This window comes from Setaria italica, chromosome III, assembly GCF_000263155.2.
Source record: "Setaria italica strain Yugu1 chromosome III, Setaria_italica_v2.0, whole genome shotgun sequence".
NCBI classification, from domain to species: domain Eukaryota; kingdom Viridiplantae; phylum Streptophyta; class Magnoliopsida; order Poales; family Poaceae; genus Setaria; species Setaria italica.
The window spans coordinates 49384578-49396590 of NC_028452.1; the positions used below are offsets into that span (position 1 = coordinate 49384578).

At 51.4% G+C, this 12013-nt stretch overlaps 1 protein-coding gene across 1 annotated transcript in view; it reads left to right on the forward strand.

Annotated features, from left to right (window-relative positions):
- Positions 1-11320: 11320 nt before the first annotated feature.
- LOC101781590 (putative pentatricopeptide repeat-containing protein At1g10330) overlaps positions 11321-12013 on the forward strand; it is a 6949-nt gene continuing 6256 nt past the window's right edge. Inside the window, 1 exon segment of the mRNA XM_022824805.1 lies at positions 11321-12013. This exon segment is cut by the window's right edge and continues 120 nt beyond it. Coding sequence (XP_022680540.1) covers positions 11431-12013 — 583 coding nt within the window. The 5' untranslated portion in view covers positions 11321-11430.

The following is a 12013-nucleotide window of genomic DNA, read 5'->3' on the forward strand; positions in this document are numbered from 1 at the left end:
TTGAGCAAAGAAAAATGGAATAACTGTTCTGTCATCTGATAGTTTCTTTTCACCTTGAGAAGATATTTTCATGGTGGTATGTGAAGATGTAACTTGCTGATGTGATTGCACAGGTCAAACCTACGAGGGCTGGGTCAAGTATTGGTGTGGTTGTTGCTTATGGTGTGAATGATGCTGCTCAGAAAGCTGAGGAAATAATTTCAGAGGTGCAGAATACTTTTCTAGTTTCTAGTGTACTTCTGGAACCATTCAGGTTAAACACAGTAATAATTTGAGATCTGAAACTCTCCGTTGGCTTACACGGAAGTGATGATAGAGTCATTGTAGAGGTCCTCCTTGAAGGGGGCACAGAGTTTACAGCTATCGTGTCTGATGTTGGGGGTTCTAACAACAGTGACCTCGTTGTTGTGCTTCCAACGGTACTGTCCCTGACCCTGCGCCCAGCACGGGTTCGACGGTACCGGCCTCTGGTGCTGCTTCTTCCCCTTCGCCCTGCGCGGGACCGGTGGCACCGCCCGCAGCACCTGCTGTCCGGTTTGCGCAGCCCGTCCACGTCTACCAGCGCCGGGCGAGGCCGGCTCCACTGGACCTGCAGCCGGCCCCGCCACCGCCGTCGCCGCCTCAGTCATCGCCGGTGGACTCTTCTCCGCCGGCGACGCCTACACCACCACCACCTCCACCGGCCCCGACTGCCCGTGTCGCGCCGACGGTGTACCATCCGCCTCTCCTACACCGACACCCGCGTCACGTTCACCCTATGGTGACGCGACTTGCGGCTGGTACCCTGCAGCCCCGGGCTCTTTCAGCGATGCCCGGCGCGCCGCAGGTTTCTCCTGTACCCTCCTCCGTCCGCGGTGCCCTGTCGGATCCTCACTGGCGCCGCGCGATGGAAGAGGAGTACGCGGCGCTCCTCGCCAACCAGACTTGGGATCTGGTGCCCCGTCCGCCTGGCTCCAACGTCGTCACCGGCAAGTGGATCTGGACTCACAAGCGGCGGGCTGATGGTACTCTTGAGCGGTACAAGGCTCGCTGGGTTCTCCGGGGTTTCACTCAGCGCCCTGGTGTCGACTACGACGAGACGTTCAGTCCGGTGGTCAAGCCAGCTACTGTCCGGACTGTTCTCTCACTGGCTCTCTCCCGCTCCTGGCCCGTGCATCAGCTCGACGTCAAGAACGCCTTCCTGCACGGCACTCTGACTGAGACTGTTTACTGCAGCCAGCCAGCGGGATTTGTTGACTCTTCTCGGCCTGATCTGGTTTGCCGGCTCAACAAGTCACTTTATGGCCTCAAGCAGGCCCCTCGAGCTTGGTATTCGAGGTTTGCTGCCTACCTCCTGACGCTGGGCTTTGTGGAGGCCAAGTCCAATACTTCGCTGTTCATTTATCACCATGGAGCTGAGACTGCTTATCTACTGCTCTATGTTGATGACATTGTCCTCACTGCCTCCAGTCCGTCCCTCCTACGGCGGATCATCACCTCGCTTCAGCAGGAGTTCGCTATGAAGGATCTGGGTGTGCTCCATCATTTTCTTGGGGTCACTGTTGAGCCTCGTCAGGCCGGCCTCTTTCTTCACCAGCGGCAGTATACTCTTGATATCCTGGAGCGAGCTGGGATGACTGACTGCAAGCCCTGCTCCACTCCAGTCGATACTCAGGCCAAGTTGTCAGAGGCCGCCGGCACTCCTGTGACAGATGCTACTGCATACCGGAGTCTGGCTGGGGCCCTTCAGTACCTCACCTTCACCAGGCCAGATATCACTTATGCAGTTCAGCAGATTTGCCTTCACATGCATGATCCCCGAGAGCCCCATCTCACTGCTCTGAAGCGCTTACTCCGTTACCTCCGGGGCACTGTGGACTACGGCCTCCTTCTTCACCGGTCTCCCTCCACTGAGCTTGTTGTCTACACCGACGCTGACTGGGCTGGGTGTCCGGACACTAGGCGCTCTACCTCCGGCTACGCCGTCTTTTTGGGCGGCAACCTGGTGTCCTGGTCGTCCAAGCGCCAGCCGGTGGTCTCCCGCTCCAGTGCCGAGGCGGAGTACCGCGCTGTCGCTAACGGCGTGGCTGAGGCATCCTGGCTTCGGCAGCTCCTTGTCGAGCTCCACACTCCTTCTTCCCGGAGCACTCTTGTCTACTGCGACAACGTTAGTGCCGTGTACCTCTCCACCAACCCTGTTCAGCACCAGCGGACCAAGCACGTGGAGATTGACCTTCACTTCGTCCGGGATCGGGTCGCCATCGGCGATGTTCGGGTCCTCCACGTTCCGACCACCTCTCAGTTTGCTGACATCTTCACCAAGGGCCTCTCGTCACCCGCCTTCACCGAGTTTCGCTCCAGCCTCAACATCACCTGTGGCTAGTTGCGTCTGTGGGGGGGGCTTGTGTGTGTGCCTTTCTTTCCATGTCCAGTCTGCAACTCCGCTGCGTCGGTAGTTCAGACTGCGGGGGAGTGTTGGTGTACTGTGTGTATTAGGGCCCAATAGGCCCATGTAAGACATCTATATAGCTACCCTCTAGGGTTAGCCCATAATCTATCCATTTTACCTTCTATCAGTGTCAACTTGCCTTGACCTCATCTCATCATATAACTTGAGACCTCCATTTTGTTTGAAATAATAATCCTTCTCCTTCATATGCTTCCTTCTTTGTAATTTCATAACATATAAGCATGTCAAAGACCTCATCACAACTGCAGATATACTGAGGCCTGCGAAATGGTTTTCAAGATTATTCAAGATATCAGTTGCTGGGAAAGGTACTTTTAATAGACCAGGTATTGTATCAGATATCAAACTTACCTATTGCCGCTTGTTCAGCTTGGCCAAGCACAGGTCGGAATCCAGAAGTTGTACCGTCTGATCGTTTTCCCCTCCTGCATTTGCATGTATAGCCTGCTGGTTTATTGAGACAGACCCCATTTTCACATGGACTTCTTATACTTCAAGTCCAACTTGCATAGCTTGCATTCATCTATATCTGAAGAAAGCTTAAACAGATTAACATATATTAAGATTTATGAGAAAAAAAGTCAAAATGTCAACTACTTCAATATATTAGGTATGCATAAAAAAAATGTTGAACAGTCAAAATGTAGAAGAAAGTTGGCTAAAGTCGTTCCAGTAGGTGATGATCTTTATATCCAATCTTAATTTTACAGCAAGTTCAGTTGAATAAATACTTAACCTTGGCAGCCTTCAAGAAGGTAAGGATTGCCCTCGTAGCCTTGGGAGCAGTGGCACAGGTAACCTTGCCCATTGCTTGCACTCACACAATAGCTATTTGAACTGACACAAGCATAGTCTTTAGGCGCTTCTGCCCCATCTTTTGGACAGGAACCGTTTCTAATGGCCCAGTCACCAACGACAGGAACACCTCTTGAGGCTCTTTCCCTGATGAACCCAAGGTGCCCGACAAGATCCTGCTTCCTGAAGCTGTACCACCCGGCCTCAACAACCATCGCTGGACGGAGGGGACGGCCCCGGCGACGGCGACGGAGAACGAGACCGGAAATCGGCGATGCTACGGAGGTGGATGAGAATGTTATAAGAGAGAACCTTCTTCTCACGCAAGTATGGCGGGAGGTGTCCAAAGATCCTCTGCGTATCCGGATCCTCGTAACTTATCAGCCGCTCGTGCTCTGCTATGAACAATTTCTTCCTTCGAGGGATTCGGCTCGGATGATCTGTCCATGCCACCACCTTCATTTTGGACAGGTCGGAACGATCTTCCGTTTGCTGTTCAACGCGCTCAACCCAGCACGAAGTGGAGAGAAGCTTCTGAACAGTATGCATGCTCCAAGCATGCGCTGGTACACCCTCGATTTCGATCAAAGCCCGGAACTTTAAGGTCGTCGTCTCAGCTCTCACCAGACGCGTCCATGGCCGGAAAAAGAGGCGGGCGCCGCCGGCCGGGACACTTCCCGCATTCATGGCTGCGTCCCGTGCCCTCTGAGAAGAGAACACAATCATGTAGTCCTCCGGCCAGAAAGGCTTGATGACGAAGTTGTCAGAACCGGCGTCTGGAAGCTCTGAAATTGCCCGACGCAAATCTTCCAGCGGCACCTCCTGAGTTCCCCCTGGCACAGCAGCAAGTAGCGCCAGTCTCAACCTGCTCTCTTCGGCGTCCATCTCCGCGCTCCGTGCAATGAAACAAGCCTCCTCGTCCGGCCGAGAGGAAGGATGGCCGGGCGGAGTGTCCTCGTCATCAGAGAAGCGAGACCGCACCCCGGGGTCAGCGTCGTCGTCACCACGGGAACCTGACGGCCCTTCCCAAAGGGGCGGCCGCGGCAGGTTGCGGTCGTGGCGCGGTGGTGATGGCTTTCGGCCACGTGAGCTGTTGGGGTGGGTTGCCTGGCGGAGCGGTATGCAGCCTTGCGCAGGGGGGAGCGACCACGCGATGGGTTGGTGTTGCTGAGCGCCGACGGGGAGGGAGTGCGTCCTTGCGCTCGCGGGCCCCGAGGTGTTGGCGGCGAGGTACGTCGCTGGCGCACGAACGACGTCCACCCTCGTCGGCGAGAGACGGAGCTGACGGGGCTACGCGGCCGTTTGCAGTCGCGGGCAAGATGCCAGAAACCCCGGCAACGGAAGCATCGCAACGGGAGACGGCAGGTGGCCACCAAGTGTTTGTATGATAGGCAATTGAGGCACCTGCCCCTGGAACTCGCTGGGGATGTTCCTGACAGCGGGCACGGGCGGGGGCGCGGCCGCATGGCGCTGAGCTAGGCGTTGCCGTCTCCGACGCCTGGATCTTGTCTTTCGGCTCTCCGCCTTAGTCCAGCCATCCTCCGCGGCCGGTGTCGGCTCCGGCGTGGGCTGGCCCAGGGCAGATCGCATCCGTCCCCGGGAACCGGTATCTTCCGTGCGCCGCGCGGGAAGGCCGTGGACCAGGACAGTCAGGCCGCGGCGTCCCTCGGGACGGCGGCCGTGTCGGTCCGTGGTCGACGGCGCGGGGGGTGCGCGCGTGGGTGAGGGGGCCTGAGCGGCAGCGATGTGTGGTTGCCGCGGCGGCGAGGCGGGTGGGGGGCGGAGCAGGACCTCCCGGTAGGAAGGAGGCGGGGAGCCGGCGTAGAACGAAGTCCCGTCTGAGTCGCAGTCGTCGTCTCGCCAGCGCACTTCCTTGCCTCTTCCACCCGACGGGTAGAACGGAGCAGCGTCAGGGGAAAGGGCCTTGGTGGGTGAGCTGATGCGTTTGGTGGTGGTCGCCGGCGCCGGAGTGGCCGCCGGCGAGGGGTGGTCGTGGGGACCGTGGGCGGGGGAGCGGGAGCGAGCGCGTGGGTGAGCCATCCGTGGACCCGCCAGCGTCCTCAAAATAAAAGAAATCTACCAAATACCATGCATCTGCTACTATATTCAGGCATCTACATCAAACACTAGTTTAGTTGTCTCCATGCTCTGGTACCTTGTCCCATCTGAAGCAACAGGCCTCGATGGTCTTTCATGAGAGTAACGCACTCTAATAGGTTTCGTTTTGGTTACTAACTGCATCTGGAGTCTCCTCAGCATTAGTAGGCGCTCTGCAACTTCTTTCATTGTTGGCCTCTCATCTCCTCTTGGGCTCAGGCAATGCATGACAAGCTCAGCTAGTTTCTCAAGTACTACCATAACTTCTTCGTCTATTATTTCACAGTCCACCAAATCCCAGAGCTTATTCTGGTTGACATCAGTATGAAAGTATGAGATAGTGATTTCTTTTCATTAAGATTATCGAAGTATATAGCCCTCTTTCTTGTAACTAGCTCTAAAAGAACAACCCGAAAGCTGTATACATCACTCTTGTCAGTTAGATGGTGACGACTGACAAAAGTCTCAGGATCAAGATAGCCAAGAGTTCCTTGGATAGGCATAACGAAATCATTTTTGTCCATGGGCTTCAGTGCGCGCTGATGCTCCAAAATCTGACACTTTTGCGTTGTATTTCATTATCCAGGAGTATATTCAGAGATTTGACATCCCCGTGCAGAACTGTGCGTGAAGTTGATGAATGCATGTAGGCAAGAGCTTATGCTGATTGTGCAGCAATCTTCAATCTGAAGTCCAATGGGAGGTACCTTTGTTGCTTTGGTCGGAAAGCAATCGTTTGTGGCCATGTCACAGCGCGGATGAATTTCGTGCGGCAACATGCCCATGCATGCTTCATTAAGAGAAAATCTAAAAGTCATGATTTATGAGCTAGCTAGTCTCAGCTAGCTTACGTGTAACGCATGATGGAGCCGCATATTGCAATATTGCGTCACTTGTCATCAAAAATAAAAATATAAAAGTCATGATTCATATATGAGCTAATCACCAGAAGAAGAGGAAAAGATGGAGCCAGTTGTGAAGCATCGAGAATACTGCAATAAAACAATTGGAACAAACTAAATATAATGCCGCATGACGTACGTCATATATCACACAGATTGCTTTCTGCAAACAAATAAAGCCATAAAGAATGTTTGCCTGCATAAAGAATGTTTGCCCGCATCTTTTAACGAACGAATACAATAATTATTATTGCTTTAACGAACGAGGAATACAACCATATATTCAATAACCTAAGTCGCCTCGATCACATGACGTCGACCTAACTAATGAACTTTACAACATGGTAGAAAATTCAGCTACGCCAGAGACTATTTTATTGTCGCATTAATTATCTACACTAAAACAAGTATCATATCGATCTACTATAAACAGCTTCTTCCAAAGAATCCATTTCTCCATGGAATCACACAGGAGAGTGTATTCAACTATCATATGGATCTGCTAGTAGTGGAGGATCGGAGCATATGCTTCACAAGGTATACGCCCGTGGAATCACACAGGAGAATGTATTCCTGCTTGGTTTCTTCATTCTTTTCATCTTCATCGCCCGTGGAAACATATACGCATACAATTATAAAACGTGGTGCAAATAATACAACAATATATAACCAAGGTTTTAAATCTCCGGTTACAGAGGTTGTTACATAAGCTTGGTAGCTATAGCCCGTTGTAGCCATATTTAATTCCAGCATCATCCCCTAAATACCTTAGATTTAAAACTAAGCAAACTTACAACAATATATAACCAAGGTTACAGCTATAGCCCCGTTGTAGCCATATTTAATTCCAGCTGTTTTAGAGATCATCCTCTAAATACCTTAGATTTAAAACTAACCTTGTATATAAGCAATATATAACCAAGGTTAGTTTTAAATCTAAGCAAACTTGTATTGTATATAAGCAAACTTACAGCATGTTCGAATGACTGCCGCTGCACGCTGCCTGCTGCCAGCAGCTGCAAAGCAGCGCCCCGAACACGCTGTTAATCACCCCCGCCCACCCCTACGGTCGGCACAGCCTCACACGGCGGGTGGGGGCCCTGGAACGATCTGCAGTTGCCTCCGCCCGGGCGCGCGCGTTTTGACGGCGCTCGCATGATCGGTACTGCCTCGCCGCCGTGCCCCAGCTGATAGCCGCGGCCGTCTCCTGCCACCGCTTCCGGAAACGGTCTCACCGCTAGGATCACGTTGAAGCACGGCATCAGCAGCAAAATGGCCACAACCAACGCCCGCATCCCCATTGATCGTCACTGCCGTCGATGTCGGCTATGCTAGTAGTGCAGTGGAGTCACGCTACGCCGCACCTCGCCACCACGCAATGCAGAGGCCTAGGTGCGAGCTCGAGCCGTTTATATAGCAGTGGAGAGGCTTCAAAAGATTATATTATAATATGATCTAGTAGTGGCATTTCCGATTTAATTATAATTAATAATCTGAAAAGGTCCGTATATGACACATACCAAGAAAATGGCCACCGCATTTGCTGTTTAATTCCTTCCCACTACAAAGAACGCAGGCTCTACCTCCTCACGTACCTCCACGTCATTATCTACGTGTGCATGTTAAGTCATGCAGCACTACTGATGGGCAGTACCATGCATGCAGCTGCTAGCGCCTGCAGCATCGATACTAAGATGCTCCTCTCCAGTGGAGATAATAGCAACCAGTGGAGATATCCAGATGCAGGCCCTTTTTGACAATCTCACTTCACGCATGGCATTCCGGCCGATGTGATTGTCTTTTGGTTGATGTGACCTAACATGCGCGTAGCACTTCTCGTTTGTCATCAATGGCTTCGCCACCAGCTACGGCATAGACATAGTATCGTAGAACAGTAAGAGCATCGAATGCCGCACCGAGACGGGAAATGCATCTATCTGGTCCGCTTTAGCATTAATGTCGATTAATCAAAGAACGGTTAGATTGCTTGCTAACCCCGAAAAGATTCCATTGCAGGCTTGAATTGTCGAAAAGATTCCATTGCTGCATTGCGGTGGCGGCGAATCTCTCTCTCTCTCTCTAGCGATTTCTTGGTGGCTGACGCAATGAGTGGCATTTCCGATTATATTATAATATAATATAATAATATGATCTAGTAGTGGCATTTCCGATTTAATTATAATTAATAATCTGAAAAGGTCCGTATATGACACATACCAAGAAAAGGTCCGTATAATTAGTGAGAGCCACCGCATTTGCTGTTTAATTCCTTCCCACTACAAAGAATGCTGCCTCCCGCCCGGCGAGCCCAGGGAGAGGCGCTGCATTGCGGTGGCGGCGAATCTCTCTCTCTCTCTCTTCCTTTCTGTTGGTGCGATGCGTGGGGAAGGGGGGAGGGGACAGCCGTGTGCGCCCGTGCCGGATAGGTGCTGCGGACGTGCGGTGCGAGGAAAGGGAGCTGGAAATGCCAGCATGTCTGTCCCGTTTTGCGTGGCCCAAGAGGAGAGGACGCGCCGGTGCTAGTGCACGTGCCAGCTGTAAATTAACCCCCTGATGTTTTGTGTAATCAACCTGCAGTCCATATTGTAAAGAGAAAGGGGTTCGGGTGATAAAAGGAGAGAAGAGGGGGAGGTTCCACGAAATAGTGCCAGCATCAGTTCCCACCCACTCATTGCGTCAGCCACCAAGAAATCGCTAGGTGCACCCGCTAAGTGCACACGTCTTTTTACCTAGAGCCCTTCCCTTGTCCCAAAAATTCCTCAAAAATTCTCAAAAATAATAAATAATATCCTAAGCCTGTCCACGCTTTTCTTTTCTATTTTTCATCTCATATGAGCTCTATTTTTTGTATTACTGGAGCAACGTGTGAGCGTGTCCATATCCAACCGCGCGGAGACCGCACACGCAACAAACTGCCGGAGCAACGCGATAAAAATGTTACGCAACACGATAAAAAATATGGTGCGCTATATGACACGATAAAAAACATTATGCGCTAAGTAACGTCGTTTCACCGTAGCAACGCACGGGCATCTTGCTAGTAAGTATTAAAAAAGTTAAAGTCCAGGGAACTGTAATATTTGTATCGCGCATCCTTTTGGATTTTTTATTTTTTGAAAAGCTCTATACGGATCCAGATGAGATTTGCTCTTCTGATCAGGAGCACTGTCACAAATCTCTGCAGGGGGAAGGCGAGGTGGTGATCTTTCAATTCCTGGCTATCAAAATCTACCAATAGCAGAGACAGAGTTTAACCGGATGGACGATTGATTTGAAATAATTGTGCAAGATTTTTTTACAGAAATTCTTGAATTTGCACGGAGTGCACTTCCCACTTTTACACGGATTTCTCACGGCGCAGTTGGATTTGCACGCTAGTGCAGGTAAATCTTGACTCTCATCTGTCTTCCGTTGGAGTATGAATTTACCTTCTCAAGCTCATCATCTCCCGAAAACACCGAACGTTGCACGTGCGGTGCAGGGGAGGGGGTATTGCTTGCACCAACACATGAACTTTTGCAAGAATAAATACATTGGTCTTAGACTGGGAAAACAAATCGAGACATGGCAAAAGTACCTACATTTAGTTTGTGATTTGCACAAAGTTTCTACCCGAGACTCACGAATCCAAGGCCTTGTTTAGTTGCCAAAAGTTGGAGGTGCCAAATTACTGGTACAGCACTGTAGCACACTGTAGCGTTTCGTTTGTATTTGTGTATTATTATCCATACATTGTCTAATTAGACTCTAAATATCTGTCAGACTAAGTGCATCACAAGTGTGCAATTAGTTATTTAATATCGTCTACATATAGTACTCCTCGTATGTACCGCAAGTGTGACGTCATGGGGATATCTTCTCATAGCATGGTGCCAAAGGTGGGAGTTGGGGGTGTGATTATCCAAGGAATTGTCATCAAACCCAGAAAACGCAGGGAGCTCATGTGTTCTCCCATAATCCCAACTTTAGCACGGATGAAAAGAAATTTCCCGTCACATCAAACTTGCGGTACATGCACGGAGTACTGAATGTAGACGAAATTAAAAACTAATTGTACAGTTTTATTGTACTTTGCGAGATGAATCTTTTGAGCCTAATTAATCAATGTTTGGATAATAATTCACAAATACAAACGAAATGCTACAGTTGCGCTACAGTAATTTTGGTTATCCAAAGTTGGACAACTAAACAAGACCTAAGATGATTGGTAGCCAGCATCAGCAGGTCACCATGGCAAGGCTACGGTGGATATCCACATAATGTAGAGGATTTGGCTACTTTGCTTTTTGCTTTAGAGGGTGTTTGGATAAAGGTGCTAAGCTTTAGTAGGGTCACATTGGATGTTTGGATGCTAATTAGGAGGACTGAACATGAGCTAATTACAAAACTAATTACACAGATGAAGTCTAATTCGCGAGACGAACCTATTAAATCTAATTAATCCATCATTAGCAAATGGTTAATGTAGCACCATATTGTCAAATCATGAACTAATTAGGATTAATAGATTCGTCTCGTGAATTAGACTCCATCTGTGCAATTAGTTTTATAATTAGACTATATTTAATACTTCTAATTAGTATCAAACATCCGATACGACGGGCACTGAAACACCCCATTAGCTCTTGCCTAGGTGTACATCCACAATGTGTGCCGTCTGATCTTTCGCCAAACCTGCAGAGCTTGCATCTGCACATAAGAAGCCTCCTGGTGTGTTGTCACAGAACCCATTTTTGCATGGATTTAAATATAATTCTGTATACTTGGCTTAGTTATCTTAATTACGTGGCATGCTTGAAGTTACTAACCTCTTATTTTCCTTTCAGTTGAACCAGTATATTTTTGTGAGTGTAAATCCGGTACATTATATATACAATAGAAAAGAAGATGGGGAGAGAAGGGGAAAAAAAAACAACGGCCCGAAAATTCTGTGGCGATCCATATCTGGGCCACAATTCGATCCATAAGCGAGCCTCGAGCTTCTTGTTTATTGGGCCGATCGTAGTTAGGGGCCCAGTCCAGTCCGGCCAGCGGAGATCTTCTGGTGGGTTGCACAGTTCGCGGCCACGGAGCGCGGAGCCGCGCGCGCGCAGCGCACTCCCTGCGGAGGAGACGTCGAGCGGTGGCGGGGGGCGGCTCGCTTTACCGGCCGGCCGGCGGCGAGGTTTCTGGAGCGCACGTGCGCCCATGCGGCGAGCGTCCCCGTACTCGTACGCCGTCATCGAGCGCCTCCTCCGGGAGCATTTCCCCTTCCCGCGCCGCCTCCTGCAGCTGCACGCGCTCCTCCTCACCTCCGGCGCGCTGCTCCCCGACCCCGAACGCTCCGCCGCCACCATCACTGCCTTCCCCTACAACTGTCTCGCCCACGCGCACCTCCGTGTACCCTCTGCCTCCTCATCCTCTCCCCCGTCCGCCCCGCTGCGCCTCTTCTCCGCCATGCTCGCCCGCGGCGCGCGCCCGAACCGCCACTCCTTCCCCTCCCTCCTCAAGTCCGCCTCCGCCTCGGGCTCCGCCGCCGCCGCGGGGGCGCTCCACGCGCAGTGCCTCCGCCGCGGCCTCGCTGCCGACCGCTTCGTCGCCTGCTCGCTCGTCAGCGCCTACGGCCGGACGGGCCGCCCGGCTCGCGACGCGCGCAAGGTGTTCGACGAGATGGAGGGGAGCCCGGATCTCGCCGCCTGCAACGCCCTGCTCGACGCGCTGTGCCTTGCCGGGGACCTCGAAGCGGCGGAGACCTTCTTCAGGCGGATGGCCGCGAGGGACGCCGTGTCTG